At 33.1% G+C, this 19,764-nt stretch overlaps 1 protein-coding gene across 1 annotated transcript; it reads right to left on the bottom strand.

Annotated features, from left to right (window-relative positions):
* Positions 1–11,198: 11,198 nt before the first annotated feature.
* On the bottom strand, positions 11,199–18,133 carry LOC100798911 (2-oxoglutarate-dependent dioxygenase 19). The gene is made up of 4 exons (XM_003544768.5): positions 17,818–18,133; positions 17,424–17,659; positions 12,243–12,570; positions 11,199–11,693 (listed from the first exon to the last, which is right to left on the bottom strand). Exons 1-4 carry the CDS (start codon positions 18,031–18,033, stop codon positions 11,451–11,453), a joined length of 1,023 nt encoding a protein of 340 aa, XP_003544816.1. The 5' UTR covers positions 18,034–18,133; the 3' UTR covers positions 11,199–11,450.
* Between the last annotated feature and the right edge of the window lie 1,631 nt (positions 18,134–19,764).

Here is a 19,764-nt window from a genome sequence, read left to right as displayed (position 1 = left end):
GAGGCCCTGAGTTATTTGACCCAATGATGAGAATCTCCTAAGGAATCAACTAATACTACCCCATTTCGACTGACTTATGGGCACGATGCTGTACTTCCGGTCGAAATACATTTGCAATCAGCCAGAGTACAAAAACAAATGGACATTCTAATCGACCATTATTGGAAAATGATGTCAGATGAGTTAGTTGATTTAGACGAGGAGAGATTAAGAGCATTAGAAGTTTTGACTAAACAAAAAGAAAGAGTTGCTAAAGCTTATAATAAGAAAGTGAAGTCAAAAACTTTTAATGTTGGAGATTTAGTTTGGAAGGTTATCCTGCCCATGGATAGTAAGGATCGAGTCTTGGGCAAATGGTCCCCGAATTGGGAAGGACCGTTTAAAATAATTCAGATTTATTCAAATGGTGCTTATGAGTTAGAGGAGCTAACCCCTCAGAAACGTACTTTGAGCATAAATGGTAAGTATTTGAAAAAATATAAACCAACACTGCTCGAAGTTAAAATAAGCATAGAATAGACAGAAGTAATGGAAACATAAAAATGGCGATAACAGTAAAATTGCCACAAAAGGGCATGTGTCAATATTACATCGAAAAGTAGAATCGAAACACAGAATTCGAAATAAAGAAAATTATAAGTTCTACTAATGCATGACTAAGTCCTCATATAGTTTCTTCAGGGTGGCCATCTCTTTGCTCAAGACCTGGTCAGCACTCTCCATAGCTCTCGCCTCATCTGCTACCGCTTGAGATGCACTAAAGGCCTTCAAGCCTTCCCTCCCTTTTTCAGCAACCAGTTTTTGAATCGAGTTAGCGTCCTTCTCCTGGAGTTCCTTGCGTTTGGCCTGCTCTGTTACAATTTTCTGCCTTAGATCATCGACCTGAGACAGTAAATTCGTAATAGTTGCCTCCCAGGAGGAAATGTTATCATCACAGGCTTTGACGTCAGAAGACCTTTCTTTTGCCTCTTTGGTAAGACGTTCGACTTCTTGTTGAGCTGCTCGGGCTTTCTCGAGCAGAAGGATATGTGCCTGTTTCTGGGCATCCAGTCTGGCGTCATTTTCGCGCTTTTTCTGCACAGTACTTGCAAATTGATTGATAATAGACTCGATTTGGATAACTTTGCCTAGAATCTCGTCAGAAGTGAGAGGGTTGTGCAATTTCTTCAAAAAGTTCAAGTGCCCAAAAGCAGCGGAGGGGTTCTCTTCAATGGATTTAAGTACGTCTGCCCGTGCGTATTCCATTGATAACTTCAAAAGCAGGCAATCTTGGCGTACTGAAGAGGTCATGTCAGCATCAGATGAGGACGAAGCACCAGGAATTTTTTCACTTGAGGTGTTGGCTTGACTGGTGTTCAGCAGGAGTCGAAGGGCTGCAGCAGGGTCTTCGTCTTGCATTTGAATAAATGTATCCTCTGCGATCCCTATGCTAGCGGAAAGCTTAGATGTCGAAGACGCCGGGAAAATGTCTGAACCTCCAGCTTCAGCCTCTTGCATGGCTTCTTCATCGGAAAAGTGTTCTTCAGATGAACTTTTCTGACTCGATCCATGAGGACTGCTGGATCGAATACCTTGACCTTCACCCTGTTCCTCAACATTCACTGCATCCGTCTCAGGAGCAGGAGAGGTTCGAGCACATGAGGGTATTTCTTCTACAGAAACATTTTGTACCTGATTCGAATTGTCATGGAAAAGGTTAACAAATAGTTTCGTATAAGCTATGATTAAAATTACATTAAGAATGATACCTCGACGGTAGGTTGTTCTTGTGGTAAGTCCGGTTGCTCGACAGGGTTGCCCATCTCAGCAATAGAGGGAGTAGTTTCTGCTTCAGTGCCGTCAACATCAGTCGAAGGTGGTTGGACGTCAACAGGTTGATTCTCACCTTGTTCTTTTGAAGACTTGGTCTTTTTCTTTTTCTTCCTGGCTGGCTCGCCACCCTCGACAGTCACAGAAGGTTCAGGCTCAACCTGCTTCACTTTCTTTTTCTTCTTAGGCATTTGAGCCTGGGAATTGCCTGCCTCTGTTTGGTCAGCAGATTTGGTCGAAGTCTCAGGTGATTTTCTTTTTCTTATAAGAGGTCTTTCCTCTTCTTCCTGTGTTATGAGGGTAAAGAAATGTCAGAATATAGATTTGAAAGAGAGTTATAATATTGACATTAGAAATAAAACTTGCATCTTTTTCTTCGTCGAATTCGATGACCACACGCTTCGAGCGTTTTGAGGTCGTGGTAGTCTCAGTGCTATCATCTTTCTTTTTACTCTGAAAAATAAAGAAATATGAGGCAAAGACGTTAAGAGTAAAAGATAAGTTCAGAAGAGTTACCTTCTCTTCTTGTTTCCATTCTTGGATCTTCACCCCAGTGGGTTTCTTGGGTCTCACATCAGCTCGAGACGTTTCAGCAATTTTCTTTGTCATGATTGTTTTGCCTGAAAGTAAGAATATTAGAAAAGGCAAAAATACATATCAATTTAGAAAATCAAAAGTTAGTACCTCGAGCTTGAAGGTTTGAGCGGATATTCTCGACCGTTGGTTGTGTAAAACCACTCTCAAGTCTGGAGATCATGATAGTAGTGTCTCCAACTGAACGGCCCGAATAATATTTCTCCCACCAGGTAACAAACCCTATGGTGCAGAAGTGGGAATGGTTGAACTCAAAAGGATGCAGGTTATAGTTTTCATCTAGAGAAATCTTCAAAAACTTCTTGAAAGTTTTTTCTGAAAGATTGGCTCCTCTTATAACATCTCGAGGATCTTCGAACAAGCTTTTAGGACGGATTTGCGAGAGGCCAAATTGTCTTGAAACCAAATTAGGCTGGTATCCAACCAAGCCTAAATAGTTCGATTGAACACCTGTACGACAAGACAGGATCTGTGGATTCAAGTAAAATGACCATATTTCGTTCACTTCTTCTTCATTGTCCGGATCGACAGCAGGAAAATCATCAGTGAACCAGGCTGGGCCGACCTCTCGACTAATGAATGGAGCATGTCGGGGAAGAAACTTGTCAAAGCTCAGAAAAATCTTCATGTACTTGAGGAACAGCTTTTGTGGATTTTGATCGAAGGTCTTGGGTGTTAATCGAAGTGCTCTCTGGCCTTCGATCGAGCGATTGGCAACTTCTTCAGCATAATCTTGTGGGATTATTAATCCCATTTCTTGTTCGAAAGTGGCGTTAAGCCACAACTGGAGAAGCCACATAGGCCCAGATACTAAGAAGGAAGACCCATCCTTCGATTTCTTCAGGTCATCACATGCTTCTCCAAGCGATTCATATAGCACTGCTAACAAGAGGCGTCCAAATCCAAAGTTCTGACCTTCATGAATTTGTATTGCCATTGGAATAAATCTTTTGGCTACTTGCAAGGATTTTGTGCAAAAAACATAGTGAGATAGCCATAAGGTCAAGAAGGCTACATGCTCTTCATCAGAGACTTCCTCTTCGACCGATCCTTTGTGTTCAGCTATATATTTGGAAAAGGTGTTCTCCTTGTATACTAGCTTGATATTATCACTAGATTTAGTGGGATCATAAGTTTCTCCGCTAGGCCTAAGGCCTGTGAGGGCGGCTACGTCTAAGAGAGTGGGGGTCATCATACCACATTTAAACTGAAAGGTGTTGGTAGAAGACTCGAAAAAATGCATAGCTGCTATCAGCATTTCTGGTCGATATTCAGGACCAAATCGAGAGAATTGTATCAAGTCAAATATGCCATATGTCTTCCAGAAATCCTCATACACTTGTTCGACTCGATCAAGCCAAGGTAGGTAATCCTTATGGGCTATTGACGGGGCGGATCGAAAGAGTTTATGGGGTTTGCTTAAACAATTGAAGTTGTAAGGCTCACTATCAAAGATCCTAGGTTCGCAAGTTGGGTAGCAGGGAAATACCTTGTTCATTGAACTCGAAAGTGACTCTTGGTCTGGCAGAGGTCCACCGAAAGCGTAAACTGTCCTTTCTACTGCGAAAGGGATCATCACCTCCGATTCCCAGATTTCTGTGTGTTCGGCGTCACCTTGTGGTTCTGGAACCACCTTCTCTCCGTCGTTCCTGACTGTAAAACGGTGCCATTTCCCAGCAAACGGAGCCGCTTGTCCTTGCGACATTGTAAATCTGAGAGAGGATGATTCTTACGAAGGGTTTTGTAACTGATAGAATCAGTGGATGAGAGCTTGGGTTCACGAAGAACAATGGCAAAGCTCAGAGATTCGGTGAGTTTGATGATGAAAGGAGTAGCAAGTGGTTATCTGAGAATAAGGAAGCCTCGCCGGAGATAATGGATACGAATCAGCAAAGAAGAAGGGTTTCAGAAGCAAAGAAGCTGAAAGGGTTTCTCTGAGGTTTTTTGGCGCTATTTATGGAGGTTTCACTTTAAAAAAGGGAAAATAATATAATAATCAAGGGTCAGAAATCAATCACATCAGATTTCCCTTTTGACTCCCCAGCGTGACACGTGTCCCACTCTGCCTAGAAAGGTGGAATTAATGATGGGAAGTGGGAGATCGAGGCGACGGTTACCATTAAACGTGCCATCGTGTCGCCGTTTCAGGAAAACTGGTAGAAGAAGAGAAAAAATGTCAACTTCTCATCTTCCTTCGATCTCGAATCGAAGCGGACATTTTTTGGGGGCAATTTGTTAGCCCATATTTTCGACGAGCTAAAATATGCTCTAAGTATGCATTAGATGTCGTCTCGAGTTTCGAAGCGTATTACAGAGCAAGAGTCTGGTCAGGACTTGCTCGAATCGAAAAGAGAGGAGAGTCTTTAAGAAGGTATTCCCAGGTTCAAAGAAGTATTTGCGAAGTACAAAGCTAAGACAAGAAAGAGGACTTCGAATCATTGGGCGATTCGAACTGGTGTATACTCGAGTCGAAATCGAGGCAGCTAGATTTCTGGACTTAGCACAATTTCCGACAAAACTTCACAAAATCAACTTCGACTTCGAGCAAGATGGATAACCGTTCTAAGGAGCAGTTATGTGCATGTAAGATGTACGTGGCAGGACACATGGCATTCGGATAGTGTTCGACCGTTAGGGTAGTTTATTTTCGAATGTCTATATATAGCAGTTTTTAGTCAGATTTCGGGGTCGCAATTCATTTATACAAATCCTTATACACTCAAAGTACCCAGCGCAGAGAGAAACGAGTACACAAGGAGAATGTATGTTTGTTTGTGAACCATTTTAAATTTCTGTAAACTTTACATTTCGAATGCAATTTACGTTTCACTTTATGATTTCTGCCTTTTAAATGGTTCATTCGATCGAGTGAACTCACTGCTCCTTTACATTCTGCAATTTTCTTTTCCTTGCCTAGTTACTTCCAGCATTTCGATTTCTGTTAAACAATTTTACTTTCTGCAAACTTCAAAACCATCAAGCGTTTGTTGCAACGATGAACATCAGAAACTTGACATTTAAAGCAAACACATAATTGACATGCTCCTGAGATTCACTAGTTGGTCTCGTAAGCAATTAACTTAGACTAGCGGTTGTTTACCAAATTCCAGTGTAAACAATACCCCATCTTGATCACTATCAGCCTCTTAGTCTTAGGGAGAAGAAATATGTATTACACCTTCATCTTAAAAGGAAAAGCATAATTAAAGGATGACAATCGAAAATAAAACTTACTAAGCCAATGTGCAATGCGAGATACATTTGATGGTGGTGGATTTGATGGTTTCTTAGGAAATTGGGAACGAGTAAGGTGCTTTTGGATTGGAACATACTTATACATAAAAAATATTCATCTTAGAAACCATGAAGTATGTCAAAAAATATATAGAAGGCACTGAAAAAATATACATGTTTCTTCTATTTTTTTTTCTTAAGAACTTGAACCTTAGAGAGACTAGTTGAAGTTTCTAAATCATTCTCTGTATTGACTATGATTGTGGAAGCTTTTCATTTCTTGCTTTGTCTATACTTCGAAGGAAATTTGCTTACTTGAATACCATAATAAATAAGTGTTGAGTCATATGTAGAAAAATGAATAGGTGACTTAAAGTTTCACAGGCCTACTATTCGTTTAGAAGTTGTTTCCTTTGATTGTTCGATATCTTTTGATGGGGGATTGGAATTTGAAAAGTTTTGCTTTGAACCAAAAGTATATTTTTTGGGCAATGAGGTTTCCTGAACCTCAGCTAAAACCTTCTTTGATTTCACCTAGATAGCAAACTAAGTAAACCAAATTATTGCCTAAGTCAGATGACTTCGTCAAAAATGATTAAAGACATTCACCGAAAGAATCAAAAGTTATGTGTACCTTGGTAGCAGTACCATTCATGGGTTTGGTTGAAGCTTTTTTTTTACCTTTATTTTGTTGGGGCTCGTCCGTATCGCTTTCTTCACTCTACTCGTCATCCTCTAGAATCTTTCGAGGAATTGTTGAAAACAAAATGTGACAAAGTATATTTTAATATACATGATAAAAAAAGATAAAGGCCTAAGGAGTTTCAGTGAGCAACTTTACACAATGGATACTAACAAGCAAAGGCATAAGTTCGTCATCATCGAATTAAAGGTAGGAGTCATAAACAAATTTAAAGGGAAAAATCTTATGTTTTCTAGGAGGATCAAGTTTGTTTAAGGCATCAAAGGACCAGGTTTCTTGGACCCACTTAGGTTTTCTAAGAATTCATTAGGCCAAATTTGGCAAAACAGAAAATAGGAAGATTATTTGGGCAATACTTATCGAAAATGTTCAAAGCTCGAGGATTGATTATTTTCTGATTGAGTCTGCTTTGCCTAATCATTTTCCAAAGGGATAGAGTTTCTAAATTTACTATCAAATTTATATCTCTAGGGCTATAAAACTCCTTGTAAAAATTGTCAAATTAACAAATTTGACGATAGTATTCGAGTTTACCTTTCTTCTTCTTTGTTGTTTCTTGCAAAAAAATGGAGATGAAGTCAACTTTTTTAGGCAATTCTCAAGTGAAATGGTCCTTTTCGAATAGAAGTTGTTCCACCAATTATCGAATTCCTTGGTGCAGTAATAAATTCTTTCGAATAGAAGTTGTTCCACCTATTATCTTCTGTAACCACAAAGTCCTCAAGATTTGGGAGTTTCTTCATGATTGGATATGGTTTCAATTGACTAAGACCAAATTGATGAGAGAAAAGTTGAAGATGGTAAGGATAAAAAGCTACATCTTTGACATTGAGACCAACAACTAAAATATCCCAAGTCAAAAAGCATGTCCATATTTCGATCAATTTGGCTTGTTCACCTGGGGTCTCAACAGGGAATTCTTCTTCAAACAAGCGAGAACTGCTATGTTTGGTTGGACGAAAGGGGCCAATTCTTCAGTAAACTCTTTGGTTGATAAAATAACTTCAATAAATTTTCTATAAGTTTCTTCTGAAGGTTTTTCTGTTAAGGTGTAATAAATTAATCTAGCCCCTTCCAATTCGAGGGTAGGGGAAAATCGAGTATAACATTGAAAGTGTGATTTGAAGATCGAGTTAAGGCATAATTGGATGAACCAAAAAGGTCCAGAAAGCATGGTTGTGGAATCTTTTTTACGGATATTGTTAGCAACATCAACGAAGGCTTGAAAAACGTTAGCCAAGAGCAATTTGGCTAAGTTTAGTCGAGGTTCCCTAATGTGAAGTAGAAGAACAAGGTTGTAAAAACTGGTCGGGACTTGAATAGATTTGGTTTAAAAAAAAAAGGGTGCAAACCCAGTAGAGCATATAGGCTAAGTGTTCTTGATCAATAATAGAAGGAGTAGTAGTTTTGGTGTTGACACCTTAATGATTTTCCATAAAACCACCATAAGACTTCTTCTTCTAATTTGTGATTTTAGGGTCGATAGTGTTTAGAAAAAAGCCAACCAAATATTTTTCTCCAATGGGCATCAAACTAGTTATTCTGGAAACATCAAGAAGTGTTGGGGCAACTGGGCCGCAAGGCAGTTTGAGTGCACAAAGTGTTTTGATTCCAGAAAAGTGTAGTTGCCATAACCATCGAAATGTTCGAGATGTCCAGTTTGTTAATTTGAAAAAGATAAAAAAAAAAATCCTTATCTTCTTCCATTGATTGGCATACTTAGTCTATAACCTTTCTAACCAAGCTATGTAATTCTTTCGGTCAAATAAGGGTTTCGAATGAAAAAATTTCTTGTTATCTTTCATGAAATCCATCCTGATCGAATAGTCATGGATTGGGGGAATTTCTTCCTCGGTACTTGGGAAGAAATGGAAGGACTCTGCTGGTGGATTAGTTTGAATGGACCTGCAAAAGCTAGTTGCTTTTCAGCTAAAGAGAAAGGGATCATTACCTGAGTTTCCCAAAGCTTTTTGGTCTCAGCCTCCAAACCAGGTGAGGGTGCAAAGCATTTGCCATTGAACTCTACGAGTTCAGTAGCAAAAGAAGTGATTGGGAGAACACAACCTTGAGTTGAAGCAGAAGAGGCAGCCATTGAAAGGAAACTTTAGAATGAAGAGAGTCTAGGATAAAGGAAAGGGTTTGGGGATAGTAGAGAGAAGAAAGAGAAGGGGTTCTCAGAATTGCTTTGAGTGTGAAAATAAAAGGTGGAAGAAGGAAGAAAAAACTTCTAAGTTTGAATGAAATAACATATATATCTTTAAATGATATTATAGATAAAACTTTTATTTAATCATTGCTATTTTTGACTTAATAAGCAATAGTGGACGTGGGTATAGTGATTGACATATTTGTCCTTATTCATAAACAAGCACTTTTTCATTCAAATTTGAGTAAACACGCAAAGAGTTATAGTTTCGATTGAGTGCAGAAAATAAATGTTCTCAAAGGTTCAAACTCATATTTTTTGGGGGCATTTGTTGAGAGTGTAAGTAAAATTTTCTAAGTAATAGGATTGAAGGGAATAAAAAAACATGAAACTCAGGTTATGTTCAAATGACCATCGAAAAGGATATAAAATAATTTGGTTTGATGATAAATAAAAAAGGCAAAACTTAGAAGATGAAGATGATCTCTAAAGATAAATTATTAGAGTCACATGTTCCTCAAAAAGAGTAAAGAAAGGGTGATCGAAGGTATGTTGTTTCAATCAAATATACGAAGATGATTATGAACAGTTTTCTATAAGAAGCACAAAGATATAGGTGTTAACATTGTACATAGTTAATTTGAATAAGTTGTACATTTATACGAATCTTGTAAATCAATCATTGAGTCGAATTAAACTATAAATAGACACAATGGTAAATATGTTTTCTTTGGTTACAAAGTTCTCATAGAAACCTCTATACCAACATGCTGCACAAGGAAAATGGATACCTATTACTAGGACAAAGTGTATGTTTGAACTCATACTTTGATCCAATCTACAATTTTTATCATTTATTTTCTTTTATTAATTTACGTTTTATGATATTCTCTTCTTCCACATTTCTTCTCCAAACTCTATACTTCTAATTGCAATTTCTTCTCTAAACAATTATTCACTTGTTGTTCATTATTTACTTTTCTAAAAACTTTACTTTGTCTTGCATTTCAATTCAATTTACATTTCATCAGCATTTTACTTTTATGTAACAACCTTTACTTTGTCTTGCATTTCAATTCAATTTACATTTCATCAACACTTTACTTTTTTGCAACCATTAAATTGTTTTGTATTTCAATTTGATTTACTTTCAAAGCTCTTTATTTACAAGTCTTTTGATCTAATTTCATTACAATTTTATTTCCTTTAATCGAATTTGATTACATGTTTCAAAAAGCATATATATTATAAAAAAACTATATACTTATAAAAAAAACAACTTATGTGATATTGATTAAAAATGTCTTTTCGATCTATAATATGTTAATTTATTAATTATTGAAAATCATTCTTGTTACAAACTCTAATAATCAAAATGAGTATTTTCGACAATAATACATGATTATGTCAAGAGTTTTTGTTTATTCAACTTATCTCATATTTCCTTTAGTTGAAAGTCATATCAACAACAACTAGTTTAATCAAAAAGAACTCATAATTATAATTATGTCCCTCTAAATAAAATAAGTTGTTTGTGGTTAATTAGAATCAAGAGTGAAAGATCAATTTATTTACTTTCAATCATCAAAACAAATTTTCACCATAAACATCTACTAATTAATTTTTAATAGATATTCCTAGTTTAATTATTAATTTAGTTTTCACATCTTTTTTTTACTTTAAAATCATAAAAAACACTACTAAGCGTGTAGATTATCTGGTACAAAATTATTTCACTTTAACCTATGGTCTCGACAAAATTTTTACTGCTTATAGTAGTCCTAATTGTCCAAGTAAGATTGTTTCCAAAGAAAGATATCAATAGTTAGTATAAATAAATTTATCAAAAATTTTGTAGTACTAGTTCTTAAACTACCATTACTAGCTCATAGTAAAAAAAATTATGAGATGTGAAAATAATTTTATTAATTTTAGTTTTATAACATGAAAATTTGAACGATGTTCGAGATCGATCACTTATTAAACTGTGATAATTTTGTACCAATTAACCTGCATGTTTAATAGTATTTTTATATTTTAAAATGTAAAAAATTTAAAACAAATAAATTAATAATTAAGTTAAAAATTCTTTTAAAACAGTACAAATGGAAAATTCTTTCCTGTTAGATTAATCTAAAGGCTCAAAAGGAAGAAATGTCACCAAAATTAAAGTGACTGAATCCAAAATTGATTAGTCTTAATAGGCAACTACTTTTCAATTTTGAAGCAACTTGAAGCAACTAATCTTTGTATAACAAAGTGTAAGTGATGCAAAATATTAAGCCACCGGAAAGTTCTACAAGACCATCATAAAAAAACCGTAGTCAGAATTGCATTTTGTTTATTTTGTTTTTTTTTTAAATGATGATACATAAATCACTTTTATCTTTCATTATTCACGTCCCGGATATGAAAATTGTAAAAAGCTACAGCTAATAGCGTTTATTCAATTAGTGGGATATCTGAAAGTTGGAAAATCTATTTCCAAACACGTTATAAGAGTAGATGGAGGTGCTCGCAAGTTCAATTAATTTTTTTGATACATCAAGATTGCTATTTTAAAATATGTAAAGCCATTCCTTATATAGGAGATCCTATTCCAATTATAAGTAATTATATTTTAAATTCTTGGAGCAAGAAATTTACTGATCTAATTACATACTCAAATAGAATTACTTCTCGTGGAGCTTTATTGTGCTCTTTAAAAAAACATTTTCTTTTAAATTAACGTGATCTACATGACCATTAATTTATTTTCACGAAGTCAATTTATTAATTTTCCATGGCAGGCAGATTCGTGCATGCATTTAAGCATTTTCAATTACACACGTGGAAATTACATTCCAAGTAGATCAACATTCAAATTGAAATTAAATGATACATGAAACACAAGCATGGTTCAGATACAAGAAATGCATGGTGCTATACCTAACTAATTAAGCGATGGTAGGAGCTTAATTTGATTCAAATTCGAATACGATCCAAGCATGACTTACCGTCGAGTTCATGGTTTTGCTGAAGCTGCATGTAATCTCTATATTTGATGGCACGGTATGCAGCAGGATCATCATCACCAACAAGCTCCGGTGCGGGCCCCACAATGGTGTCAAGCTCGGGCCCGTGTGCTATACCAACGGAAAACCTAATGCCTTTCGTGTTCGCCACAGCTCGATGAACAACGCTCTTGTATTTCCCATTGCTCAGTATCTGAGAACAAAATTCGCGCATTCATTTGTTTTTCCAATGCTGAATAATAATTAAATATAGAGTGAATATTCCAATTTGTCTACAAGAAATGAAACTTTAGCAACATTTTTGTAATATATATGAAGTTTCATGTTTTATTTTTTCAAGCCAAATGCTAACTAATAGGACACTCGTTAAGGAAACATGTGCTTGTTTAGCTGTTGGGTGGAGTTGAAGAGTCGAAAATGACATTACGTGAGAAGCAAGGAGGGACTTGCTTTAGGACGAATGTTCCTTAAGTTGAGGCCTTTGAGCATTTGTGGACATTGATAAGCAATGTGTTTCCCTCTAATTTTTATTGCAATGCATAAAAATGCATTTCTCTCTAATTTTTAAATGAACCCTAACATGATTTGTAATAAAATATTTCTTCTTTTTCATTTCTTAACTAGTGTCGTCCATTGAGCATTTGTGGATACCGTTAAGCAAGGGCCATAAAAAAACCTAATAGTTAACGTGCAAGTGGGTTGCATGGTAGTAAATTGCATGCAAGAGTGAATTTTGTTTTACCTCCATGTGATCCCCTGTGTTGATGAAAAAGGAGTTGGGTAAGGGATGGACCGGAATCCATTTGCCATTGGGTTGAATTTGAAGCCCTCCAAGCTCGTTTTGCATCAGGAGGGTCAGAAGCCCATGGTCTGTGTGTGCAGGAAGGCCCATTACAAGTTCAGGCTTAGGACATGGTGGGTAACAGTTGATAACCAGCAACTGGGAGCCCAAGTCTACATTCATCCTTTTATGTATGTAGTTTTCTTCAAGCCCTAAGCTTAGAGATATTCCCTTTAGCAATTCTGCAATCAGTTCCCTGCCCTTGGTGATGTATTCCTCTAAAGTTTGGCTGCAAATTAACAATGAACGAGTAAGACAGTGAATAAACTCTAAATCTATTATTTTCTTATGGTTTGGTGGTTAATTTCCATGTATGGCAAATGCTAGGGTCTAGGGACAAGTTGTATATGGTTTCTTGTGATTATGAATATTGTGAATTTGCTCAAATTTTGAAAAATTGATGTGTTAAAATGAAGTTTTGTATAAAGGATTTTTAATTTTTTTTTTATGATTGTGAAATGTCTATAACCAATTAAAACTATAAAATTCTACTAATTGTTTCTTCAATCCTATTTTTAACTAAAATATTCTACATAAAGATTACGACTATATTTGAGTAGACAAAAGGAGATAAGATGAAATAAAATAAAATGAAGTAGTATAAAATATAATGAAATAAAATTTACATTTTATTGTTTGGATAAGTTATGATGGAATAAAATATTTTTTTCCCATAACATTCTTCTTAAATTAGATAAAAATGAAGACAAATAATAGAATCGGTTAGATTATTAATTTTCATTATATTTTTCTCATAGTATGAATCTAAACAATAGAACATAATATATCATTATATTTTATTTTCCCCTTTCATTTATTTTTGGGTTTTCCATGGGTATTATTTGAAGGCAATTGAAATTTAAATTTTAGTTCGTCACGTTATGGGATTTTATATATGTAAATAATTACTTTTAACAAAAACTTAATCAAACAAACTTTAACACCTTTTCAAAATAATAAAAATTACATATTCATAATGAATGACATTGCTAAAAGAGTATAACTTCAGATTCGTAAAAAGTTCTTTTTTTGTCCAACTATTTATTTACTTCATATATATCTTATCATAGTCATTTGTGTAACTTATTTACAGTTGACTTTGCTTTTTTTCTTCTTTTTATTTATCAATTGGCAAGGCATGGTTTAATTTAACCGGAATTTGGCAACTGATTCATTCTGCTTTTTTTTTCTTTTTGTAAAAATTATCTCAAGAAATTAAAAAGTAACTATTTTTCTAAAATAAATTAATCTAAACATACACTAGAGTGTTAATTAAAGTTTGAAAGGAGGTAATTTCTTCATAGAAAAAGATACTTAAGATCCATATTATGATTTTATAAGTTGTCTTGAAAGGGCCACTGGGAGATGGGTGAAGGATAGAATGAAAAATAAGATGGAGATCATTTGTGAGGATCAAACCTCAGTTTGTTGTTGCATTAAACTCATACCAATTTTATTGAATGTATAATTGTAACAAGAAAGAACCACTCAAAAAGGGTTCTTTATTTTTATTATAACTATTTATTTGTTTTTTTTATTTTGCATAAATAGTTGGGCGACTGTTTACAGTTTTTTTTTTTTTGTCAATACTTAAAGTAGGAATTTTATTATATTTTGAATTAACTCAATTAGTTAAGCGCTGGGAGGCATATATTGTGATATATAGATTGAATTTTTCTCAGTATTTTGAATTAACTCAATTAGTTAATCTTCATCCCATTGCAAGGTTACTATGAAGCTCCCTTAGAGAATTAAGATCCTCTCTAGCAACAGTCCTCTCCATTATTAACTATCCGTAATCTTTTCCTCTCTTATTAATTGTGTGGTAACAAATTCAACAATTAGATGTTAACTGGGCCGAATGCAGCTGGAAAGGATCCAAACTGCCTCTTAGATTACTTTAAAATAATTGTGGAATCACGTTCTGTAATAGAACCCCAGACATCTTTTGTCTTTAGTGGGGGAAACCCTACTGACCAAACAAAAGTAATAAATTAAAGTTTGTTTATTTTTAAAGTTACATTTTAATTATTTTACAAAGTTATATTTTGATTAATTTCCAAAGAAAGTTATAATTATAGCTTCCTTTTCAAATAAATATATTTTTTAAACAATTTTGACTCAAAAATTAACTTTTTAAACCAATAATTTATTTTCACATTTTTAAAATTGCCTTTTATAGAATCTTAAAGCATTAGATCTACCCCTATACTACACAATTTAGAATCAGACTCACTCTTCTTACCTTCTCAATTAGATACTCTCAATATTCTCTTTCTTGTTTCTTTTGAGGTGCACTTCACATCCTTCACATCTAGTCAAAATATCTCTCTTTCAACCATTTTAAACTATACCCTCATTTAATCATTATCTGAATATCTGATTTTCTTAATAACTTATCCTTATGAATTCACCAACTTTATTTTATATCTAAATTGAATTTCAATAGTATTTTTTAAAGAAATTGTTTACAATTAAGATTCATAATAAATAAATATTTTTATATTTTCAAGAAAATATTTATTATAAACTTTATTTTTATAAAAATAAACATTTATCTTATCATAGGTTAAAATAATAGTTTTCTTTTATCATAAGATCAACCTATTAAAAAGGTAAACACAAACTTTATTACGCATGCATGAACTTTAACGTTAATCTAAATCTAAAAATGCTATCAAACCATGAAAGAAGAAAACAAAACTGTAATTTTTGAAAAACGCTAAAAAGTGTTAACCATATAAAAGTGAATAAATAATAATAATAATAATAAATATCTACCTATAATGTTAAATTTTTTCATATTTTCCTCGATTACAAATTATTGTGTATGATAAGTAATATAACCTTCCTAATAATTAATTTAAAATTCATATCAATGAATATTCTTTCATTAAAAAAAATCGACCAATATTCCTACTTGATTGATTGTTCAAATTTTTCCCAATTTGTTAAACTCTAAAATAATTGTATCTTAATGCAAAGTATTAATAAATAAATTATTTCAATATTAACTACCGATCCAATGGTGAGAGGACCTAAAACAAATTTTTCAAAAAAATTACTTTAGATAATATATTATATGTTAGACCTTTTTTTTTCAATATATATATGATTTTTTTATTAATATATGTGACTTTTTTTTATAAAAATTAATAATAAATATTTTTTTATTGATGGATCTAAAACATAAGTTTTACTTATTTTATCCTTAGGTTAGCCTTAACTACCATGCCCTCTGGAGAGTTTTTCAAATAAATGCCTCAGAGGATCTCAATAGTTGAAACTACAAAAGACCTCAATCCAAAAATAGAATCTTGTTTTCTTTGATAAACTCAACCATAGAAAATGAATAGGGTGTCCTAATATATGAGTTGGCCATTGCCCGTCGCACACATTGTTGTCTCCCATTGGGGATAAGAAATTCTCCACCCCTAATAGTGCTGAACTAAGTGGTGCAAGCCGGACATGTATTCTGGACCATTTCATAAGGATTGGAGCTATCAATTTGTTAACTCTAAATTCCAATACACTTTCCATTGCTGAAATTGAAACTTTAAAATATCTTGTTTTGGAGTAGTGTTGCCATTTCCACTGCTGTCCGTTCACCAATGGAAAGTAGCTAGAGAGGAGGTGGGGTTATTATTATCATGTGGGTGCTGCTTTGTCATTTTCACAACTTTTGCCCAACAAAAGGAGAGAGAATATACTTTTGGTCATCATCTAGAGCATGGAAAACTTTAAGAGTACGATGATAATCTGGAGTGATGCGTAAAAGATGAGGTATAAGTATACAAAAGTGAACTGTCTCACCTGCTTCATAACTTCCTTATCGGGAGATGAAGAAATTTTTCCCTTTTCTTTTCTGAATTTGAGATTAGAACAATGTATAAAACTCAACCACTAAAGGTTGATCTAACCGTGAAAGATAGAGTAATTTGCTTAAGATCTCAGGTTTTAATTGTACACATAAAAAATATGTACAGCTAGCATAAATTAAACTGGAAATTAAGAGAAGTGTTTTTTTTACATATTTTTCTATTGATTAAAGTTTATTAAAAATTTATAAAATTAGGAGAAAGACTCGTTAAATTAATAAGAAATGAAATTTATCAAAAATTATAATTTCTAATAAACTCAAACTAACAATAGAAAGTGTATTTAAAAGAACGAAGTATATATATGTAGCAAGATAGTAAGGCAAGATAAATATATATATCCAGAGGCCAGAGCCAAAGAGTGCAAAAAAAATCATGTTTTGGTAGGAAAGATTAGGGTATGGGTCGTCAAGGTAGAGCATATGGTGTGGTCCTTATTATACCAACATTTCAACAACCCACCAAAGAGAAGAAATTAACCCCGACTACATTAGATTGTAACAAAACAACAAAAAGAATTAAAGTCGCCCAAAGTACTAATATTATGTGAAACTCATGGTTTCTAATTGTAAAACTGCAATTCTGCAAACTTTCTTAAATTTTTTTTTACATTATATAGAATCGCAAACAATTTTTTGCAAACGCTATGTGACTATAAAATCCCCAAAAATTTGATGTTATGATTGTAAATTGCAATTTAAGTTTTGGACTATAACTTATTAAAATCTTGGTGATACTCATATAAGTTAGCTCTCACTCCAGCCGATTCAAACGATAAGTGAGACATAAAATAAAATTTAAGAAAAATATTTTACTGTGATAATTATATAATAATTTTTTTTCAATATATAAGATCTCTTTATTTTATAAAATTAAATCGCAAATAAAAAATTTTTATAGACCTAAAGCTTAAGCTTTTGATGTTTTATCTTTGAGTGGATCATGTTCTTCTGTTATCACTTATATATATAAGTAAAGAAATAAGTTAATTAAACTTTTTTTTTAAGGCAATCAAGCTTTATTTTGGACAAGACCGGCCAGTTACACGGCTCAAAAGGTTGAAAAATAATAATGAATTAATTATTATTGATATACACTCTTTATTTAATTTAATTTTTATCCTACTTTTCTCTTTATATATCTTTCTTTTTTCCAAGAATGATATAGGACAAAGTAAAAAAACAAAGAGTGAGGGGAATGGTACCTAAAACCAGGAGGCTTGGAAGGAGCATTAAAGTGAGGGTGAACATGACATTTGAGATAATCTCTCCAGAAAAGGGTCTTGTCCACCGTGACATTGAAGCTTGTCCCATATCTTATTGGATCAAATAGGTTCCTCCCTGAGTGCTCCATTTTCTCTTTCTCAGTCAGATCAAAAAAGCCCTGGCTTGCCCTAATCACCTCATCCCTTAGTGTCTCCGATACACCGTGATTGATTAGCTGCATAAAGTATACTCCAAAATTAACGAGACAGCAAAAGTTACATGCATGCATACGGAAGGAATTAAACTCTAATATGCACGTGGAGAAGTTAGCGAAATTAAAGCATATAATAAAAAAATTCATAATATAAAGTATGAGGTTAAGTATATTAATACCATAAAGAAACCCCAATCGCGGCAAGCATTGCCTAGTTGTTGGATTGCCTTGGATCGTTCATTGGGATTGGAAGAGGTGAATTGGGAAAAATCAATGGTTGGAATATTCTCTGTTTCATTATACAATATGGAATCTTCGGGATTATTTAGGCAAATGTAATTGGATGGAACAGACCTCAGACTATTCGAATCAACTAATTCCTTAACGCTGAACATCTTTAATTTTTTTCCTGGAGGTGGTTCTATTCTTTCTGGGTTTGGGTGGCAGAATTGAGCAAGTTGACTAAAACATGTAGCTTTGTATATATGTTATAATATCTTAATTTCCGCATGGTGCGCGTGGTCATGCATAGATAAAGAAAAGGGGCTTTACAGTAATTATATGTACGTGGAATAGATTCACATTTATGTTATGGTGCGCGTGGCTGCAGTATAAAGTCAAAGAAAATGAACTTTAGTACTAAATTAAATACCGGCATGTGGAATAAATTAATTCGTAAGTGGGCATGGTCTATGTGAAATAAAATTTTCAAGGTATTGGGACCTGGCCTGTAATAATTTCAAAGACTGAAATTATGGTGAAATAGTGATAAGATAATGCAAGAAATATGGTGACCTATCCATCTCCGAAAGAAGAAAAGAGAAATGAAAAATTATGAGCCATACAATGAAGGGAAAGACATTGGAAGCAATCTCTTTAATGATGTAAACCAATGTTGTTGCTTTCGAAGGAGACCAGAAAAAATGTGGAGTAGATTACTAAGGGGGTGTGTTTGGTTTACATTTTTATTTTTTATTTTCATTTTCTGAAAATTGTTTTCATTTTTAAAAGATTAGAATTCTGAAAATATATTTTGTTTGAATTCTTGTTTTCTGTTTTTATGAAATAAAAATACTAAAAATTTATGATATATTGATTTATTGTCTTTTTATATTTATAGATTTGTTTAAAATTACATTCATTATCATCCCAGTTTCATTTTATTCAAAATGAAATTTCTGTTCTGAAAACGATAATTTATTGTTTTCATTTTCTAGTTGTTTTCTGTTTTCATTTTAATTGAAAATGTTTTCAGAGATTCAACCAAGCACATTTGTTTTTAGTGAAAATGAAAACAAAAAATAACCAAACCAAATACCCCCTAATTACTTTGCATGGTCTCCCAAATAAATTTTTCAAGGTTTTTGGACCCCGTACTTAACGATATGATTTCAAACACTAGACTTCAGATAAAGAAGGATCTTCAAGATAAAAAGGCATGGACGGAGGCAGGATTTTTCGAGTCACGGTAACATTTGTAAGAAGCACTTAAGAATTATGTTGACCATTAATTTTTATTTAAAAATTTGGTTAACCAAACTTTTTGTAAAATCTTTTTTTTAATCACATTTTTTTCATCCATATTTTAATGCAATTATGAAAATTAAATGGATGGAGATATCATTGAATGATTGGGTAGCTAATTATGAAAATTAAAAGTTTATTTCATACATATATAAATGTAAAATTTTATATAATTATGTATTTTTTAAAAATGATTCAAGAACATGTAATAGAAGATGCATTCATATATAATAGAAAATGTATTTATAAATTTGACAAATTAAACATTATTTTAAAAACCAAGATTATAAATGCAAGTCATTAATTAATTTCACATGTTTTCTTTCAAAAAAATTAATTTCCCATGTTACGGGAACATTAATTAATTTATAATAAAGATTGATATATATGTTAACTATAACTTTTTACACACTGATTGAGTTTATTTAAGGTTTTTGCTGGAAGCTGAAATGCTAATTTATTAAATTATAAGTGTTTGATAAAAAATAGTTGTTAAAATAATTAAAAATCATAAAATAATAGAAAAATAATAAAATCATGATTTATTTAAAAAGAATAACTAGAAAATTAGATAGATATATATTGAAGATAAAAATTAAAAA

Source organism: Glycine max, chromosome 14 (assembly GCF_000004515.6).
Source record: "Glycine max cultivar Williams 82 chromosome 14, Glycine_max_v4.0, whole genome shotgun sequence".
NCBI classification, from domain to species: Eukaryota; Viridiplantae; Streptophyta; class Magnoliopsida; order Fabales; family Fabaceae; genus Glycine; species Glycine max.
Note: the sequence above shows the minus strand (reverse complement) of the source record. Positions and strands in the feature narration are given on the sequence as shown.